The 22,439-nt window shown below is 40.3% G+C and overlaps 1 protein-coding gene across 2 annotated transcripts in view; it reads right to left on the bottom strand.

Annotated features, from left to right (window-relative positions):
* The window catches only part of GRM4 (glutamate metabotropic receptor 4), a 258,686-nt gene that overhangs the window by 65,052 nt on the left and 171,195 nt on the right, over positions 1–22,439 (bottom strand). For both annotated transcript variants that reach the window (XM_089673587.1, XM_089673588.1), the window contains exon 3: positions 21,127–21,343. In XM_089673587.1, coding sequence (XP_089529713.1) covers positions 21,127–21,343 — 217 coding nt within the window. The remainder of the gene's footprint in view (positions 1–21,126; positions 21,344–22,439) is intronic.

Here is a 22,439-nt window from a genome sequence, read left to right as displayed (position 1 = left end):
TATACTTATTTTATCAAGTCATGCACTATTTTAGTAGTGCAAACCATGCGTTAATGTTTCAGCTGTCAGCGGGGTTCCCCATTGACAGCTGAATGTAAAAGAAAGGATTGCCGGCAATTAAAAAAATTATTTAAAAAAATGGCGTGGGGTCCCACCTCCATCCATACCAAGCCCTTTGGGTCTGGTATGGATTTTGAGGTGAACCCCCATGCTACAATTTAAAAAAAAAAAATGGCCCCCCCCCAAAATCCATACCAGACCCTTGTCCGAGCATGCAGCCCGGCAGGTCAGGAAAGGGGGGGGGGTGAGCGAGCACCCCCCCTTCCTTAACCATACCTGGTCACATGCCCTCAATATGGGGGGGTGCTCTGGGGGTTTCCCCCCCCCCCCAAATCACCTTGTCCCTATCTTGATGGGGACAAGGGCCTCTTCCCCACAACCCTGGCCTGTGGTTGGTTAGGTCTGTGGGCGGGGGGCTTATCGTAATCTGACAATGTGCTTGCTTCATAAATGGTAGTTTAAAGGAAAAGAGCCAAAAGCATTTCTAAAGCAACAACAATGTGAAAATAAAAGCACCTTGTGATGCCAAGAAGTATTTGTGTGTTCCTGGTCACCCCTTAGATTCTTGGCCAAGACTGCAAATGGGGTCCCAAGTTTTGCACAAAAGTTGGCATTAAGTCATATCACATCCCATTCCCCAGTCCCTCCAGAATTTTAGCAAGCAGGTGAGGCTATAGCACTTGCCATTTGAATGACAGAAAGTAGAAGATCTCTCTAAAGTGAGGAAAAACCTTTCCTAAATAGTTATTACCAGACAATTTTTCTCAATTTGAAGAGTTCCCATCCATTGCTGTACCAATGTCAAGACAATATTTTAAATGTTTCCCACACTGGGGTTGACTTACTAATTTCACTTAGAAAGTGAATTTTCTCTTAGCTTAGTGAATTACATGAAGCTCCGCTGACTCGTATCATTCAATGACTTTCACATCTTTACATGTTTGCTCTTCTATATTTTTATTACTTAATGTGTAGATTAGCTACAATCCAGCAATACAGAAAGTGTATTGCATTAGTGAGTCTGTTGACTCAGTGGATTTTATTTGCTAAAGGAATAGTGGCTATTCACTTTGCAAAGTGTATTTTAGTAAATATGTCCTTGTGAGGAGAAGCAGTTAATAAGAACTCCAAACTGCAATGTACAACCTACATAGTAGAGAATACTGTATGGCTACAATAATCAGCTCACCCCATGTATAATTACAAACAATACAGAAAAACAGTTTTTTTTCTAAACATTTTTCTAAACATTTTTTTTTCTAAACATTGATAACGTTTTCCATCAAGTTGGTGGCCTTATGTAAACCATATGTTTAAAAATGAGTTGAAAAGACTCTATACCCCCTTTAAGTTGCATACACTCATTCACTGTTTGGGTTCATTAGTGCTAGGAAAAATACAGTATGTTTGTCTTATATAAAAGTGTTGATGTTTCTTAAATTAATCTCTGCTCAGAGAAAGATATCATTTATTATTCCCTTGATAAAAATTAACCAGCATGTTGTTTTTAGAGCCTGTGGGAAAAGAAACCGTACTTGCCAATGAAATTACTTTTTCACTACATGGGAATTTCCAGATAAACAAACTGAAAATGCTAATAAGGCCTAAAATATATCTGTCCAAGAAATCATGCAATGAAAACTAGAAAATAGTGGGCAAACAACACTGTATTTATCTATCTGAAGTACTGAGAGATGTCTTCTTTGTACACCTAACATACTGCTTCAAAACAAAGGGTCAAAAGTGTTGCTAATGTGACCTCTTTCTCTTCCTCCCCCTCTTCTACTAATCCTTACATAGCCCCATAAATTGGCTATGAGGAGTCAGCAGATTTATTTGATCATACAATTACTTACTGACTGCAAATGTATGATCTAAGTAGTCCACAAGCTATCCTCCTTTCAGATATTTAGCATGCGCGAGAAGTGCTGCGCTTTGTGAATGGCCCCGTAGTCTTATGGGACCTGTCATGTGTCCCAAAAGACCACAGGGAGGGAGGGGGGAGGACAAATTCCGCTTCCGATCACCTAGGCAATCACAGCTGAAGTGGGAGTGGGTACCTGTCAGATTCGGGTACCCCCTCTCCTCAGGCTCCCCAAAAATGCAAATCCTTAATGGGGAGCAGGGGACAAAGGCTTAAAGCAGAACTTCCCCTTTTGGGTAGAGCGCCGCTTTAAAATTCCAGCCAGGCCTTTTTCCAGGCATTGGCCAGGAAAGGGAAGGCAGCAAGTGTGTGCCCCCTCCCCTTCCTGAACCAGACTGTCACATGCCTGAAGGACAAAAGCTTCTTTAGCACATCTGTCCCCAAAAGGATATGAGGGTTTGTGGGGGTCCCCCAGATATGCCCTCCCCTACCCCCCCACCCCCGAGGGGAATGAGCATGGGGTACATTAGTTTCCATATATAACTCCCCAAAAAAAGTAAAACAAACACACCAACACTATGAAAGGGTCTTTCAGTTCCTTATCTCTGACTGTCCATCGTTTCCTTGCAACCAAATGACTCGCTGCCCAACAGTGTTGACTCCCCACAGAACTGCTGCTAAGTGATAGATTCCCTACTGTCATAATGTAACAAAAAAGATGCTGGGTGACATCATTGACTAAATATGATCATGACCAAGGATGAGCTGAATGCTCCTGGGTTCATTTCACAGGGAATTCACCAAGTTCCAAAAGTCAATCCAAATCCTAAAATCAATGGAAGCCGAACCTTAAAAATCAGTTATGGTAATTTGCCAGGCTAGGGATTGTCAAACAAGGAACATTGGAAGCCGAGCATTGTTCTGGGGGACATGTGCCATTGCAAAAAAAGTTTAAAAAATGATGTTTGGCAGAGAGGAGTGAAAGTGAAACATTAAAAATGCTAAATTTCTGGGCTGCATGTGGTGTGAACTTGTCAAGAATGTAAAACAAAAATGGACCTCCCAAATCAAACAAAGAGCTTGCATACCTAGGCACTGCTCTGTGGATCATTTCTGTTGGGAGCAGCTTTTTTAATAAAACCTAAAGTGGAATATAAAAAATATTAAATTTCCCACACCTGCCTTTAAACTTGGAAATCTTTGACATTTACCAATAAAATTCCATTTAAACTGCCAGCAAATGATAGTCATGGCTGCTTTATTCTGTTTGTAAACAAATAGCCTGGGATTACCTTCACCTATACCAGGGGTAGGCAACCTGCGGCTCTCCAGCTGTTGCAGGACTACAAGTTTCATCATGCCTCTGCAAGTCATAGCTGTAACTGTCAGTTTTGTAATGTTGCAATGCCTCATGGGAAATGTAGTTCCACAACAGCTAGAGAGCCACAGGTTGTCTACCTCTGACCTATACCAAACCCTTACCCTAGATGAGGATTTGGCATAGATGTGTGGGGTTCTCCCTAAAAATACATACCAGACCTTTGTCCTTGATGAAGGTTGGGTATGGATTTCAAGGGAAACCTCATTCCAAAAAAAAAGGATGTAGGGCCCCCCTCAAATTCTGTATGGATTTTAAGAGGAAGACCCATGAAAAAAACAAAAAAAAAGAGTGTTTTTTTCCAGAATCCACATCAAACCCCTATCTGAGCATGCAAGCTTGATGGCCAGAAACAAGTGTGTACCCCCCTGAACTATATCAGGTAATATGCCCTCAACATGGCTAGGGGGGGGGGAACTCCCCTGGCAAAGCACCTTGTCCTTAAGTTGACAATGACAAGTCTCTTCTTCACAAAAGGAGAATAATATCGGACTTTGCCACAGATTACCAACGGGGGTCTTTAGCTATAACAGGGAAGCAGCAATCTTTTTTTGGTAGTGTCCCAAAAAATGTGCATGAATAAAATAAAAAACAGCGCTAACCCACCCCCAACACAATAAATGCTGTAAAACACAAGAAATAAACTAACTGCAACTCCTCCTCTCGCCCCTGGAGGACGTCAAATGATGAAACACGTAGGGCAGGGCCTGGATGTATGTTACCACGCACGGTGGATCATAGGTTGTGGCTGGTAGCAGAAACCGGAGTACCTTATATACTTGTGCCAGTGGCGACACTCAGAAATGTGAGTTTAATTGAATGTTTTTTATTTTATATGGTTTTATGCGATGGGAGCTTTTCCTCTTTTTTTCCTGATTCATGTAACCTTATGAGACACATAGGGAACGCTCAGTAGAAGGGTTGAGAGAATTTATTATTTTATTTATTTCAGGTACTTATATAGCGCCATCAATTTATGCAGCGCTTTACATATATATTGTACATTCACATCAGTCCCTAACCCTCAAGGGGTGTACAATCTAAAGGTCCCTAACTTACATTCATACATACATATATATACTAGGGCCAATTTAGACAGGATCCAGTTAACATAGCAGCATGTCTTTGGAGTGTGGGAGGAAACCGGAGTACTCGGAAGAAACCCACGCAGGCACAGGGAGAAAATGCAAACTCCAGGCAGGACTTGCCATGGCTGGGATTTGAACCAACGACCCTAGTACTGCCAGGCAGAAGTGCTAACCATTTAGCCACTGTGCTGCCCATGTGAAGGAGAGTGTTCTGGCTGCAGGTTCCTCAGAAGGGTGCCTGAGTGGAGAAGTGATTTCTAGTGTCAGGTTCCTACTCCCAGAGTTTACGGGCTCACAGCTGGTTTATGATATTATCAGCCTGGAGCTCTGGTGAGTTCATCTAATTTATCCGGAGGTGGAAAAGCACACAAGCATACAATTTTTTGGGTGGTGCATGATAAGAAGACACACAAAGTTTGTTTTTTATATTTATGGTGTACTTTTTTTTATATATGTTGGACCACGCAATATAATTATCACATAGGCATAACCAGTTCACATACGTTAACCTGCATGGACCTATTTCTTTTTTTATCCTTATGGAACCTTAGGGTGGAACCATAAGACCAAAGGTTTTGGATAATGTTTTGCCTATCTATAGGGTCTATCTATTTACAAATGTAAATCAGTCTTCCTGAAAGTAGCAGGCAGATATTTAGGCCACATCTGATGGTGTAGGGTCTTTTGCTATTTTGTTTTCTTCCATCTATTAGCCTTTGTTGCTATGTTGCCTATCCCTCAGTTGTACTGCTTTTCAATGTCCCACTCATCTAAAAATTCCTTTAACCCTAATGAAGAAAACAGGATTTTTGCAATCACTATGTAAACCATTACTTGGAGTTCATTGATGTGTTTTCTCTGTGTTTTATTTTTTCTGTAATACTTTGCTACAAAACTGAAGCATGATGGCTGTTGGTGGGTTATTTTGATGGCTAAAGTTTTACCAGTACCTTCCATTTCTACTGAAGGTGACAGCATAACCACCAGTCTAAGATTTTCTGAGTCCCTCAAGGAACTCAGAGATAAGGATTTTACAGTGAATACAAAAATCCTATTTTTGTGAACCAGTGCCCAAAATTGAACTGTATACAGTGATGGAAATAAGTATTTGATCCCCTGCTGATTTTGAATGTTTGCCCACTCACAAAGAAATGATCAGTTTAAAATTCGAATGGTAGGTGTATTTTAACACAGAGACAGAATAGCAACAAAAAATTCAAAAGAAACGCATTTCTAAGAAACGATGCACTGATTTGCATGTTCTTGAGGGAAATAAGTATTTGATTCCCTATCATTCAGCATGACTTCTGGCTCTCAGGTATATCAGATATAGTGAATGCGGGGTCCTGGGTTTAATAACACTTTAACACAAGAAAGCATCTTTGTCACTTTAAAAGGTGTAGATCAGCATTGCATTCTTCTACTAAATCTGTAATCTACAAGAACACCCAGATCCTTCTCCATCATTGTCTCACTCAGACTTTCCCTTAGATTACATAATTGCTGCATATTTTTAGCCCCCAAATGCATAACATTTATCAACCTTAAGCCTTTTTGCCATATATTTATAAAATGAAACAGTGCACCCAAGTCCTTGGAACAAACATAGATCTATACTGAGACAAAAACAAAACAAAACAAAAAAAGTCAGCATGCAAGTTAGAGTTCCTAAAGCAAACCTAAACATCATAGTGAACATAAGCTTCCAGCTCATCCTTTGCTGATTACATTATAAAACTAACAACAAGACCCCATAAGTACCTACATAATACTGAGATTTGGACTCTTTTTACTGGCAGTTTGCTACTTAGCTTGCTAGTTAGAACTTCAATGTGAGGCAGGGTTTGCGTGAGGCAGAAGTACTTATAGGGTAACTTCTCTTACTCTCCTGCTCACTCCGACTATTGTCTCCATACCCTGTAGTAAGCATCTTAGATAATTGGTCGTTGTAGTCCCAAAGCCTTAGAAATGGCTTTGTAACCCTTTCCTTACTGATACATGTCAATTACTTTGTTTCTCCAATGTTCTTGAATTTCTTTAGATTGTGGCATGATGTTTTGCATTTTGAGATCTTTTAACGTGCTTCACTTTGTCAGCTTCATTTAAGTGATATCTTGATTCATCAGGTCTCTCAGTAATTAGGCCTGGTTGTGGCAAGTGAAATTTAACTCAGCTTTCTAAAAAATGTGGTTAATCACAGTTCATTCATGATTTATTAAGGGGGGCAGAATTACTCTTTCACATAGGGCCAGGCATGTTTGGACATCTTTTTTTCCCTTAATAAATGAAAATATAATTTAAAAACTGCATTTTGTATTTACTTGGGTTATATTTGTGTATTAATAACATTTGTTTGATGATCTGAATTATTTAAGTGTATCAAATATACAAAAAAAAATCAAGAAGGGGCAAATACTTACAGCACTGTAAATGTATTTCAAGTTACTGGCATAAGCCTTGTATTTAAACCTGTTTTGATTTCAATCTCCTGTAATCCACAGCACAGGAGATTGTGAATGGGAGGGACATTACTAGTAGCATATCGGGGTCTGCTGCATGCACAAATATCACCATGTGTTGACAGGAAAATAGAGCAGTATGAGCAGAGATAATGACTTATTAGTGTGCTGCTTCTGCTGTATTGTCCAAGCAAACTCCAAGCAGGAAGGTGACATCTCTAAATGAGAATGTGATGTCATCATTCTGGATGTGCTATCTGGTAGCTGTACATGAATAACAAAAATGACAGGACAGAATTACAAACAAGATTAGTCGTGAATTCTAACTGTGTTTTTAGCCTTTGAAAAATAACTCCAAAACTGAAGAGACAATTGAATAATTGGAAAGAAAGAAAATACCAAGTTATGGTGTAGTCATTTATAGAACAGCTTGTTAAAAGTTGTGGTTGCTCAGTTGTTTGGAACCTCAAAGGGAGAGCAAACTATTGTAGACTCTGCATGAAAGTGGAACTTCACCCAAAAGGGAAAATTCAACTTTAAATCCTCCCCCCCCCCCTCTAGTTTTGACAGGTACCCGCTCCCACTTCCACTCAGATCACCCTAGGTGATCCAGTAGGAAGTTTTCCTCCCCTTTCCCTTCCCGTAGTCTTCTGGGAACCGACACAGGTCCCAGAAGACTGTGGTACCATGCACAAAGCGCAGCATGGTTTACACGCAGTGGCAGCATAGCTGGCTGCCCACAGTAAGGATGCCAGCAGTGGAATCCCTATGGCTAGTGAAAAACTAGCCTGTGTGAGGACAGCGCTGGATCCATGGACAGATAAGTGTCCTTTTATTAAAAGTCATCAGCTACAGGATTTGTAGCTGCTGACATTTTTGTTTTCTTCCTGAGTGAAGAACCACTTTTAGTAGGATTGTCACTTAGATTTAGTACTGCCTTCCTGTATCCAGCTAGTTCCTTTTGATTTGATCGATGGTGCTGCTTCCTTTGGTTTTTGATGATCACATTCCCTGATTGTTCATTCCTGCCTGCTATCAAAGAGTATCCCTGTTAATAGGGAGGAGAGAGGCAATAGGGCTGGAGTATGAATATTTATGTCCTTTTCTATCTAAACATTAAGAGTTATGTTACTAGTTAGGCATTACCATTGGGGCATGCTGGGTAAGGGCATAAATATTAGTGGTAACCTTTCAGATAGATCTTTCACCCAGGCTTAGACATGGGAAGGACTACTGTCAGTGCTGCTAACCTCCTAGACCTGCTGTCTAGGGAAAGTTACATGTTCCAAGTGCTACCTAGGGAATAGTTCCAAGCAGGTCAGGCCTGCTTGGAATGGAGGAACCAGTGGAAAATGTCACTGCTAGAGGAGGTGTCCTGGATAGCTGTGAGCAGCTGGAGTCTCACAAAGGACTGGTAATTTACAAAATAATGGTTAAAGCCCTCTACTCACCAGCCTTGGTACTGATAAATTACAAAAACACCAGACTTAGCCTAAAGGCTCTTATTCTGTAAAGCTGGGAATGGAGATTGAAGTCTTTGCAGGACTGTGCTCTAGGTATCTGATGCCCGAAACCCTCTATCCTTTTGATCAATTGCTAACAAATAAATATAATGTATTTGTCAAGTGACCCAATGTCTTAATTTCCCCTTTGGGGTGAATTCTGCACCCCCCATCTCTGGGGATCCCTAATATGCCTCTAAGGGTCAGGGGGGTTCTGCACTATGCTGTATATAAATTTGTGAATAATATTTGTCATCATGCAGACCTTTAAAGTTGGTTTTGGGTCACCTTCAAAGTGGTAAGGGAACCACAAGACCTTGTCGGAAATCTAAACAGAGTGTTCAGGTTTATTACGAATTAACAAAGGCAGCACAAATAAAGTTTAAATAGAGTCTTTTGTTTATATTTTTTTTAATTTGTCAGTTGAATCAAAAATATGTTTTGTACAACATCTGTAATAGTGATGGGCTGAACACCCCCCTGTTTGGTTCGAACATTTGAACATAATGAAAGTTTGACCATGAACTTTGAACAGAGGGTACAATTCAATAAGTGGTATCTTACCATATCTGAGTATGCAGTAAGATACTGCACAGCTACTTAAAACATTATTTAATGTTTCAGATGTCAGCAGGGTTCCCCCGCTGACAGCTGAATGCAAAAATAATTGCCGGCATTGCCCGGCAATTAAGTTTTGTTTTTTAAATGCATGGGGTCCCCCCATCCATAACAAGCCCTTCAGGTCTGGTATGGATTTTGAAGGGCACCCACATGCCAAAATGTTTTCCAAAAATGACGTGGGGGGCCCCCAAAATCCATACAAGACCCTTATCCAAGCATGCATCCTGGCAGGTAAGGAAAGGGGGTAGACAAGCGAGCGCCCCCCTCCTGAACCATACCAGGCCACATACCCTCAACATGGGGGGAGTGCTTTGGGGCAGGGGGGCTTCCCGCCAAAGCAAATTGTTCCCATGTTGATGGGGACAAGGGCCTCTTCCCCACAACTAAGGCCTGTGGTTGTGGGAGTCTGCGGGCAGAATTTGGAAGCTCCCTTTAACAAGGTAGCCCCCAGATCCCAGCCCCCCCATGCGAATGAGTATGGGGTGCATGGTACTGCTACTCATTCAAAAAAAAAAAAGCGTACTGTAAAAAATGACAGTAGACAGTCTTTGATAACTCCTTTAGTAAAAATTGGACAACATTTTTAAAATGTCCCCAGAAGTAGATCCAATGTCAATCTTGATGCCTGCCACCACCACCAACCTGAAAAAAAGAAAATGCTGGCTCCGTCTGACTGTTGTGCTCTGGATGACAGTTCTTAAATGCAGTGATGATGTCACAAGGGGGCGGGGTCACCCACCCCCTTGTGACATCATCATGTGATGTTATTGGTCAAAGCATTACACTTGAGCTGTGGTCAGGTGCATTGCTTTGACCAATCACAATGCATTGTCAGGGTGCAGTGCATTGTGGGGCGCGTCAGGGTAAACAGCCCACCGAACGCCCTTACCGTTCACCCATACCTTACTAATCTGTAACATAAGTTAGTCAGTGAGCTTTTAGCCAGGAAAAGAAACTACCAGTCTACATCAGTATACAGAAGTAATATAATATTATCCTACAGCATTTGTGATATAATAAACAACAGTGGATCAGTGAGCCAGCAAACAGTAAAAGAAACAAACAGCAAAGCATTAAATACACATCTAAAGTGCCTTCACATTAACCACTTGCCCTCCAGAGGATTTACCCCCTTCCTAACCAGGCCATTTTTTGCGAATTGGCACGCTTTACTTTAACTGAGAATTGCGCGGTTATGCAACGCTGCACTCAACTTACATGTCCTTTATTTCCCCACAAATAGAGCTTTCTTTCAGTGGTATTTGGTTTTTTTATTTTTTGCGCTATAAAAAAAGGCTGCCAATTTTGAGGGAAAAAACTATATTTTTGTCTTTTTGCTATTAAACATGTTCAGTGAAAAAAAAAAATTAAAAATCAAATTTCATCATGACTTTAGGCCAAAATGTATTCTGCTACATGTCTTTGCTAAAAAAAAAAACCCCAATAAATCCCAATATGTGTAAATTAATTGGTTTATGTGAAAGTTATAGCATTTACAAATGGCGGTATATATACTGGAATATTTTTTTCTTTATACTAATAATGGTGGCGATCATCGACTTATAGTGGGACTGAAGGACTGCGGCGGGCATTCTAACATTGGACAGAAACTGACTCACTGTCATTGACATCCCCAGTGATACTAATACAGTGATCAGTGCTAATAAAAAGCAGTGTGCAGGAGCTGACAGGGGAGAGATCTGTGTTGTTTCCATACAGGTCTCTCCCCTGTCTGTGATACTCGGCGACCGCCAGGTGCCGGTGGGGAATCACCAGTCGGGACCCAGTCATTGACAGCCGAGGTCGCCAATGGTAGCGCAGATAGCCGAGAGCACGCCCCCTGCCCAGAGATGCAAAATCGCATATATATGTGATTTTGTGCACCTCTGCCGCCCGGTAGCAGTATTTCTGCTATAGGGCGGCGGGATTGCGGTTAAAGCAGTGCTTTTTGGAAGGCTTCCATCTGTGGATTCAGCCAATACTAGTGAAAGGCAATATACAACCAAGTATTAGAACAGCATAGCACAAGTAAAAGTAGAATTTTTTACTTGCAGTTTTACTTGCACAGTCACAGAGAGAAAATAGTCACCTATAACTGAAAGAAGAAGAGTTGGAGTTCATCACTGCAAAAGTATTGCAACATGGAATAAATGTACAATACAACCAGAGAAGGGGGTTGCGATTTATACACTTAAAGAAAAAATTCCAACGCTAGACCCGATAGTAGCTGGATGATTTTGGCTTGTAACACGGCAGTGAGCTTTTCAAGAGCTGACTCTGACTCCTACAAGGAAAGATTAGACAGCAGTGAATATTTACAGTGTTTATATTGGTGTTTAGGTTTCGGCCCTTTCAAGTCTTGTCAGGGAAAGCAGAATCTGATATGCTTTTCATTGCAAGCTAAAAAATTGAGGATTACTATATCATCTGATAACTACCCATACCATGCTTCGAGATATGGACATTTGGGAAAACTTAAAATCACTCAAATTATCAAAAATTAAGGAATGCCGGTATTGAGTTATTAAAATATCCTGACTCTTGTAAACCATGCCCCTAACAGTTAAATTCTTTAGCATTAAATTAAACATCTGCTTATATTCTGCCAGAATCAGTTTAGAGAGTGACAACATAAAGGTAGTAAAGCCAGCTGTTTATTTAGCCTTCTGGTGAAAGAAAAAATGAATGTTATATATGTCAGACATTGAATGTAATGAATATAAATTGCTTGTTTACAATAATTTAGAGGACATTTCCTGTACAGGGCAGAATATGGCCTTAAGGTCCTGGTACCTCTTTTCCACAATAATAATTGGCTCTGCAGAAAATATACCTTTTAAAGAATTTTAAACTTAATTCTCAAAAAAAAATGCACAATTTTATGTTATCGTAAAGTACTATGAGATAAAAGATTTTAGGATGTTCAGTGCATGTCTGCACATTTTACCCTTCTCCATGGTCTATGGCAGCACCATAGTTGGGCACAATGTCTGTGTCTTATGTCAAAAGTTACCTAGTTACCTGCTAAGTTAGATTCCTATTCTTCATTGAGGACCCTCGCTATCTCAGATGAAGGCCAATAACTCTTTACAAAGTTATCAGAGAACACTGTACTGCTGCCATCCTTCTATACTGTAATATCCTTCTGCCATCTTAACCTTCATTTCATTGAATAAAAATGAATCACTATTGTTGTTGATGAGTGATGGTACTTACAGTTTAGTTTAGCATATGGAAGAAAAATATATTTGAAATATATTTTTAAAATATCCTTCCCGAATATGTTGACATATATTTGAAATACAACAATTTTACCCATATTCAATTTATTTCAAAATAAATTTGAATATATATATATATATATATATATATATATATACACACACACACACACACACACACACTGTATGTTGAAATGCATTTTTATTACAAAATGTCTGAAAAATATTTTTAAAAATACATTTCAAAAATACTGTATGTCTTTAAAAATACAAATCTACATTTTTGGAATGCATTTTTGCAAATATGTATAAAAATATATGATAAAATTACTTTTTTATATTTTAAAAAAAATCTGAAGAATATATTTAAAAAAATATATATTGTAAAAAAAATTTCCATAGCAGAATCTGATATGCTTTTAATTGCAAGCTAAAAAGTGAGGATTACTATATCATCTGATAACTTCCCATACCATGTTTCAAGATGTGGACATTTGGGAAAACTTAAAATCACTCAAATTATAAAAAATGAAGGAATGCCAGTATTGAGTTATTAAAATACCTTGACTCTTGTCACCTCAAGCAAAATATATGAAAAATATTTTTAAAAATGAATATTTGAAAATGTATTTTTTAAAAAAAATGTCATATATTTAGTAATAAAAATGCATTTCAACATACAGTATATTTATGTGCAGTAACACTAGTTATTTTTTTTTAACACTATTTACTTTCAAACTAACACTGCTAAAAAAAAAAAAAAAAAGTGAGTTTTGTTTAGTTTTGTTATGTTTAATTGTCTAAAGCTTGCAAAACAAAAATTGTTGCAAGACAATATTCACAAAAAGAAAGCATTGTTTGTACTGTTTGAATAATATATGTGTTACGTTGTTATCTTAAGTAATGACAAAGGTATTGCCAAATAAACAGGTCCATATTGGAAAAATTGCTCTGGTCCTTAGAGGGTGAACAGGTGTGAGAACCGAAGAATGAAGAAGGGAAGCCTATCTACTAAGTTAAGCCCCTTTTACACGGAAGTTCTGATCGGGTCTGCCTGCGGACCCGATCGGAACCTCTATTCTCCTCTATGGAGCGGTGAGTGTAAACGGATATGTGTTGGATGGTAACAGACAGGCGGTCCGTTTCCATCCGACAACCCATAGAGGACAGCGGGCTGTGTCTGCTCTGCAGCAGCGGAGCGGACACGGACCTGTCATCAGCTTGCTTAGCGGGATCAACAAAGAGATCGCCCGCTGAGCAAGTGGATCCGCTGAGGGGTCCGCCCCATGTGAAAGGGGCCCTAAGTTTTGTTGCCTGCCTTTACTAATGCTAAAAATTAGCAGCATTATCTGCTTCCTAGTGGTCGCATGTCTGCACAGCTTCGGGTCCTGAGTAGCTGCTGCTGGAGCCAAAATGTAAGGAATTCCCAGAACAGTGACATTACCCCACTGTGTTGGCACTGTTGGAGTCTCTTCCCCCCCTGGCCACAGCAGTCACCCAGAACCTGGAGCTGTGAGGTCATGTGAACATTAGGAAACCAAAGGAAAAAAAGCATTTACACTGCATACTTACATTTACATTTTACACATATTATTACAAATGGACTGCAGCATTAGAAAAGGCAGAGGGCAAGCAGCAACTAAAGCTCACTTAGTAGATTGCCTTTCCTTCTTCTTTAAGAGCATTAATGCTGCCTTATTTCCAGCACCACTCATTTCACCAGCAAGCAGTGGCTGCACCTTGTCTCTGTCTATCAGCAGCTGACATACTTTTTACCAAGAGCCCAATGTCTCATTCCCACCACCTACTAGCAACTGCTTCCAATCCTGCACTACTGCACCATATGCCCTCTGCATCGCCTCCAGAACTTAAAGCGGAGCTCCATCCAAAAGGGGAAGTTCTGCTTTAATGACTGATCCTCGTTAAGGATTGGCACCTTTGGGTGGGAGAGGAGTGGGTACCCGAAATTTACAGGTACCCGCTCCCACTTCTATTGCGATCACCTAGGACAGTGGTCGGCAAGCCGCGGCTCGCGAGCCACATGCGGCTCTTTACACGCTTTAATGCGGCTCTTGTGTGCCGGGCGCCCGCTCCCCTCCCTCCTCTCGGGCAGCAGGGACTCGCTGCCACTCACATCCTGATAGCCAGTGATTGGCTGTCAGGATGTGTGTAGGCGGGGCAGCGTGACGAACGTGAGAGGAGCTAGCCCTGAAGACCGGGAACACGGCGAGAGGAATGCGCGGAGCAAAGGTAAGTGAATTGACACAGGGGGGACTTGGCTTACTACTTGCTACTTACTTACTACTACTATATGAGGGATGAATTAATATGGGGGATGAATTACTATAGGGGGGATGAATTACTATATGGGGGATGAATTACTATAGGGGGGATGAATTACTATGGGGGATGAATTACTATATCGGGGATGAATTACTATGGGGGATGAATTACTATATGGGGGATGAATTACTATATGGGGGATGAATTACTATGGGGGATGAATTACTATATGCGGGATGAATTACTATGCGGGATGAATTACTATGGGGGATGAATTACTATGGGGGATGAATTACTATATGGGGGATGAATTACTATATGGGGGATGAATTACTATATGGGGGATGAATTACTATATGGGGGATGTATTACTATATGGGGGATGAATTACTATGGGGGATGAATTACTATATGGGGGATGAATTACTATAGGGGATGAATTACTATGGGGGATGAATTACTATATGGGGGATGAATTACTATGGGGGATGTATTACTATATGGGGGATGAATTACTATAGGGGGGATGAATTACTATGGGGATGAATTACTATATGGGGGATGAATTACTATGGGGGATGAATTACTATGGGGGATGAATTACTATGGGGGATGAATTAATATATGGGGGATGAATTACTATATGGGGGATGAATTACTATGGGGGATGAATTACTATATGGGAGATGAATTACTATATGGGAGATGAATTACTATATGGGGGATGAATTACTATATGGGGGATGAATTACTATATGGGATGAATTACTATGGGGGATGTATTACTATATGGGGGATGAATTACTATATGGGGGATGAATTACTATGGGGGATGTATTACTATATGGGGGATGAATTACTATGGGGGATGAATTACTATGGGGGATGAATTACTATATGGGGGATGTATTACTATATGGGGGATGTATTACTATATGGGGGATGAATTACTATGGGGGATGAATTACTATAGGGGATGAATTACTATGGGGGATGAATTACTATATGGGGGATGAATTACTATGGGGGATGAATTACTATAGGGGGGATGAATTACTATGGGGGATGAATTACTATATGGGGGATGAATTACTATGGGGGATGAATTACTATGGGGGATGAATTACTATGGGGGATGAATTAATATATGGGGGATGAATTACTATATGGGGGATGAATTACTATGGGGGATGAATTACTATATGGGAGATGAATTACTATATGGGGGATGAATTACTATATGGGGGATGAATTACTATGGGGGATGAATTACTATGGGGGATGTATTACTATATGGGGGATGAATTACTATATGGGGGATGAATTACTATGGGGGATGAATTACTATGGGGGATGTATTACTATATGGGGGATGAATTACTATAGGGGGGATGAATTACTATATGGGGGATGAATTACTATGGGGGATGAATTACTATGGGCGATGAATTACTATATGGGGGATTAATTACTATGGGGGATGAATTACTATGGGGGATGAATTACTATATGGGGGATGAATTACTATGGGGGATGAATTACTATATGGGGGATGAATTACTATGGGGGAAGAATTACTATGGGGGATGAATTACTATGGGGGATGAATTACTATATGGGGGATTAATTACTATGGGGGATGAATTACTATATGGGGGATTAATTATTATATGGGGGATGAATTACTATGGGGGATGAATTACTATATGGGGGATGAATTACTATGGGGGATGAATTACTATGGGGGATGAATTACTATATGGGGGATTAATTACTATGGGGGATGAATTACTATATGGGGGATTAATTACTATATGGGGGATGAATTACTATGGGGGATGAATTACTATATGGGGGATGAATTACTATAAAAACTTATTGAAACTAAAAACAGTGTACCATCCTATGTATTTTCAGTTTTAAAAATGTGGCTCTCAAAATAAATTTCAATCGTGGTTTTGGCGAGATTTGGCTCAGTTGAAAAAAAAGGTTGCCCACCACTGACCTAGGAGATCGGAAGCGAAGATGTCCTCCCCCTCCCTCCTAGTCTTCTGGGACAGGTACCCGAAGACTTCGGGACCATTCACAAAGCGCAGCACTACTCACGCATGCGCAGTGGGCACCCGTCTGTGAAGCCACAGGCTGTCACAGCCGGGTGCCCACACTGAAGATGCCGGTGGCGGGAACACAAGGTGGCCGGTGAAACGGGCTGTGGGAAGAACACCGTGGGATCGAGGGACAGGTAAGTGTCCCTTTTTTAAAAGTTTTTGTAGCTGCTGGCTTTTATTTTTTTTTAATTTTTAATGGAACTCCGCTTTAAACCTCTACTTGCAGTCCTCTCACTGCCACTGCTGCTAGCCATTACAGTATACACATCCCAATTCAACCATTCACACTTCCACTGTAATGTAACAAAATCTAATGAGGGAAAGTGGCCAATGTCTTCTAGCTCTGCAAATTCAGAATGTTTCTAAAGGCTACTGGATAGTTTTTGTGGCCTCCCACTAATTGTCTGGAAAGAGATTGTGGTCTGCAGTAGATTTTTTTTTTTTGACCAATCAGAAATTTGCTGGTGGGGGGATGAGATAAAGGGGACTGAGCAACATATTGGCTAGCAAAAAGTTCTTCCAAGCTGGGATTGTTTAAAATGCTGATATATGCAAAAGTCATGCCACCTAGACCCAGTCTGTAAAGACAGTATGGCAACTTTCTGAACTGGCATCCACAAACAGCTTAAGTACCTCTTTAGTAGAGTAGTTTTACTTTAGATAGGTTGCAGTACACAGGATGTTTTTCCAATCTTTGGAAGTGTAATAAGACAATACCTTTAACAATAACCTGTCTCTTCGGTGGTAAAAGAAAATTAAATATGAAGCAAGCAGAAACAGGGACTGCCTAGATCACGGGTGTCAAACTGGTGGCCCTCCAGCTGTTGCCAATGAGGCATTGCAAGATTGACAGTTACAAGCTTGACTCCCATAGTCAGAGGCATGATGGGACTTGTAGTTTTGCAACAGCTGGAGGGATGCCAGTTTGAAACCCCTGGCCTAAATAGAAACTATCAAATAAAAGCAAACAGAAGAACATTCCCAATAAAATAAAGAAAAAAATAAAAAATAGCAGGGAGGCTAGCTCTTCCCCTGCAAATCTTAGCCCTGGTTCAGACCAGTGTGACTTGTCATGCAGTTTGACAGTTTCAAATCATATGACAAGGCACAGCTGATTGTTGGCAATGGAACCGTGCAAATTGTGTTGAGTCGCATTGATTTTAAAAGTAATTCCTGCACTGGGGGAGATTTACTAAAGTTAGTTCACTCAGAACCTGGTGCAGTTTTACATTGTAGCCAATCAGCTTCTAACCTCAGCTTGTTCAATTAAGCTTAGAGAATAAAACACGGAAGCCGATTGGTTTCTATACAGACTTGCACCTGATTTTGCACTCTCCAGCTTTAGTAAATAAACCGCACTATTTTTTGCGATTTCAGGTGCAACTTGCATAGACAGTTGTGCATGAATTCGCCCAGATGTCTGCCAAGTCACACTGACAAGCAACTTTGAAACCGCATGAGTTTAAGTGCAGTCACACGATTTCAAATTCGGATCTAGTGTGAACCAGGGCTTAGTATGGTTTGATGATTCCTGCAGAGCAATGCATGAACACTACAAAAAGACAGAAAGTAACAAAGACATTTCAACTTGTTCTTTTAACCCTTTAGCTGCCAGGCCCTGCGCTCCACTTTTAGGTGGCCAGACCATATTTGCAGTTTTTCCATTACTTTTTTATTTTTCCCTTACAGCTTTCAGAGTTTTTAAAAGACCACCCCCCAACTATATATTTTCTGAAAGCACATGGCCAGTAGAATAAAAGGAAGGAGCTACTGATGTTTAGAGCCCCATGATATTTGTGCAAACGTTTATCAAACCAATATTTTTCGCTAAAAATACACTAAAGTCTTTATTGGCGGATACAAACACAGTAATGTTTAGAAAATTCCTGGTAAATGACTACTAAATATAACATTTAACTAACCTGTATTGAGTTAATAAATAAGAAATATTTGTAAATTTTAAATTGCACCTTTTTGCAAAATGGTGAAAATTGAACAAACACAAAACTGTAAATAACCAAATTTCTCTAAAAATCTGGAGGTTTTCATTTTTCACTTACAGTACAGCTTTCCGAGTTTGTAAAAGACCCCCCAAACCATATTTTTTCTGAAAGCACATGACCAGTATAATAAAAAGGTGCTACTGATTTTTAGAAACTCGTAATATCTGTGCAATTGTTTATCAAATCAATAATTTTGCTAAAAAAAACTAAAATCATTATCAGCAGATACAAACACAGCAAAATTTACAAAACTCATGCTAAATTCCTACTAAATATAGAAGTTTAAACTGTATTGAATCAATGAATAACAAATATTTGTAAATTTTAAATTGCGCCTTTTTGCGAAATGTTGAAAATCAAATGTACACAAGAATTTTTTTAAAAATCTGGAGGTTTTCATTTTTCACTTACAGCTTTCAGAGTTTGTAAAAGACCCCCAAAACTATATATTTTCTGAAAGAAAATGACCAGTAGGTCCCAAAAGAGTTGCACAAATTTTTCAAATTACTATTTTCACTAATAAAAGCACTAAAATCCTTATTAGTACACATAAACACAACATAACTTACAAAATTCCTGATAAATTCCTACAAAAGCCTTGTTCAATGAAGTGGAGGGCCATGTTGCACAGGTGTTCTCAGGTGCATCCCTGTGCAGGCAATCCTATTCATGTCAACTGGGACACAGCAGCTGCAAGGACAGATCTGACATCCATGCAGGTGTAGGTGCATGGCCCCATACGCAGAGTGTGAGTTCAGGGAAATGCATCCACATGGATGTCAAGTTGGGAGCAGTGGCTGTGCAGATGCAGCTGCTGCATCCCAATTAATATGGATGGCACAGGAATGCATGGAACACCTGCGCATTCCCATGCAGCCGCTCTGTCCCAATTGACATCAATGAGACTGCCTACATGGAGATGCACAGAACACCTGTGCATCCCTGTGCAGCTAAATGTGGCCTTGCTGTAGTATGCCTTAGGCCTTGTTTAGACTTTTGGTTGGGGATGGCAAAAATGCATGATTTAGCTGCATTTTTGCCACCTGCCAAACGGCCCCCCTTAAGCTGTAACAGGCAGTTGACAGGGTGCTGATGCTGTGTTACTTCACGCCCACAGCAAAGTTGACCCAACTTGTAGTGATGCCAGCCAGTGAACACTACACGGTCACGTCAATGGGGAAGTGCCACAAATACCCCGCAACCTCATGCAATGCATGTGGTTATAGCACATCCATTTGTAAAATGTGTTTTTTTTAATGGGGGGGTTGTAGAGACATTAGGGGTATAAACAGACCTCTAATGTCTTTTTTTTTAAACAGAGAAAGGGACTGAAGACAGCCCCTTTTTCTGCAGTCTGTGCTGCACTGAAGATGAATGAGATAGGAGTCTGTATAGACTCCTATTCATTCAGAAAATGAAACATAGTAGACAGCGTTTACTATATTTCATTCACAAACTGACACATGGTAAATACAGTTTACTATGTGCCAATGATGAAAGAATACAGGAGCAATCTGTACTGATCATTAGCTGTATTCCTTCAGGATAGGAAGGGGGCCTTGTAAACACGTTTACCAGCCCCTCCGCTCTCCATGCTGACAGCGATCTTGCAGGAGGGGGAGGAGGGAGAGCCGGATAGCAGCTTCAGGGAGGGAACGCCCAGACATCAGGGAGTTGTGGGGCACTGAAGGTGGGTTGGAGCAGTGGGGGGGATCTATTTTGACTGGTCTATCCTTCTGTGGCTGCCTTGCAGCACCCAAAGTCAGCAGGAGAGGAAGAGGAAAGAAGCTGACAGCTGCAGGGCAGCCTCAAGGGAATTGGGTTTGCGAGGGGGAGGGGGAGAACAGTGCTGGAAGGGGAATCAGAGTAGAGGGGGTGAAGCCAAGTGAGGGTTAGAGAAGGGTAAGGGCATTTTAGAAGACAGCACCAAAGGGTGGAGGGGTGGGACACATAGCAGCAGAGAAGCAGCATTTGCTGAACAATTCTGCTATAAGTTCATGGTCACTGAAGTGACCATGAGCTTATAGCAGAGGAGGAATGCAGGTCTGTACAGCAAATGGACCTGGCTAGCTGGAAGCAGTGCTGTAGGTTTGTACGCCGTACGGACCTGGCCGTAAAAGGGTTAAGGCTAAATAAAATTTGTATGAGTATGAGTTTTCCAGTGGTTCAGCATTCTGTTTCTGTCTACATAAAAAAAAAAAACTCGAGACAGAAGAGTCTAAGCTGCACCAATAAAAGAGGCAGAGAGGAGACAACCACCTGCAGCTGTTCCCAGGGACATGATATGAACAATTAAATAAAATGTGAAAGAATCAAATATAAAACAATATATGCCCACAAGATACAGGACCTACTGAGGGACACATGTTGTATGGATTTTGTACAAAGACAGTGTAAAATTTAATTTATTACTTTCATTATAAAAATATATTTTAGAAAAAAGAAAAAGAAAATCACAATAGGAATAAAAAGAATAACAGTCACAATAGATAAATATACACTATATAGCAAGTAAAGCATAACAAATGAGCAGTCTTACCATCTTCTCTGGACTTTTGGATAAAAGCTTCAACTCCACTTTCCCCATAGCTACCTTCAGATGCTAGTGTGGATACATAACTCCATTTCAGAGCTTTCACAATATCCACCATGGCCTGAGCCTGATAAGTGTCCGATGGAACCACTCGAGAAAAAAAGTCATATCGACTGTTGTCACTTAGATCTGGAGCAGTGGAGGCATAACTAATTTGCGGAATCTGTGAGGATGAGAAAGGCAGAGCAATTTAATAACAACAACAATGGAGCACTGCAAAAGATAAGACGAGGATGATAAAGATTTTAAATGGCACATACACAAAACCCTTTTAAAATGTCGATCAATAATAATGTAGTTTAACACCAATATACATTAGCAGTAAGTGCACAGTGGAATCAATGTGTATGTTCATGTGTTACATTTCCTATGCTTGAGACATCCCCTCATAAAGCCTATTAACAGCAGCCAAACTTTTTTAAAAAATTACAGTGGTAGATGAGGACAAAAACACTCCGAGAGGATGATTGCAACACACATTCAGTGTTTATTAATAGTGCTCATAAAATCTGTGATATATAAAAAAAAAAAGAGCTACACCATAACAGGTATGGAGGGAGAAAATGTACCTTGCTGTAATAACAATGTAATTTTAAACAGCAATTTTAAACATTAAACTGTAATTAAAAGTGGCTGAAAACCCTTACATGTAACCAGTGAAGTGACTAGCCTATGGTGATACACACCTGATGAAACTGTTGAAACAAATCCTCCTACATAAGTTGTACCTGTTTATCTGTGCAATCTATTCTTTACAGCCTTCTACAACACACAGAATCTGTCAGCATCTCTCAGGCAGCACAAAGCAGGGAGTAGTGATCTGAATTCTCACCCTGCACAGATAAGTTAGAATACCTCTAAGCCTGATTAGACTGAAGGGACCCCCCAAGGTACACCCCCCCACACACACACACACACTACACAGAGAACACAGGTTGTGTGCTGTAGCTCTCCTCCCTGCCACCATTTTTCTCTTGCTGTAGGGAAAAGCTATCAAAGTGACTTGTGCAGATAACAGAAGAACCGGGTAGCAAAGAGAAATCACACTTGGAGCTGTGGGTGGAGACAAATACACAGTATAGAAGTATATAATTTGTTCAGATTTTAGGTCTTTGGTTTACAACCACTTTAAACTTCAGATGAAAATTTTAAGTATAGGCAATTTTATTTCTTCATTTTAGATAGATTAAGGGAGGGTTATAACCCCTGTCAGTTTTTGCAATCTGTGTCCCATTGGGGAGAATCATATTCAATTCCTG

This window comes from Staurois parvus, unplaced genomic scaffold, assembly GCF_062004578.1.
Source record: "Staurois parvus isolate SC_StPar_1 unplaced genomic scaffold, SC_StPar_1.0 ptg000142l, whole genome shotgun sequence".
NCBI lineage: Eukaryota > Metazoa > Chordata > Amphibia > Anura > Ranidae > Staurois > Staurois parvus.
Note: the sequence above shows the minus strand (reverse complement) of the source record. Positions and strands in the feature narration are given on the sequence as shown.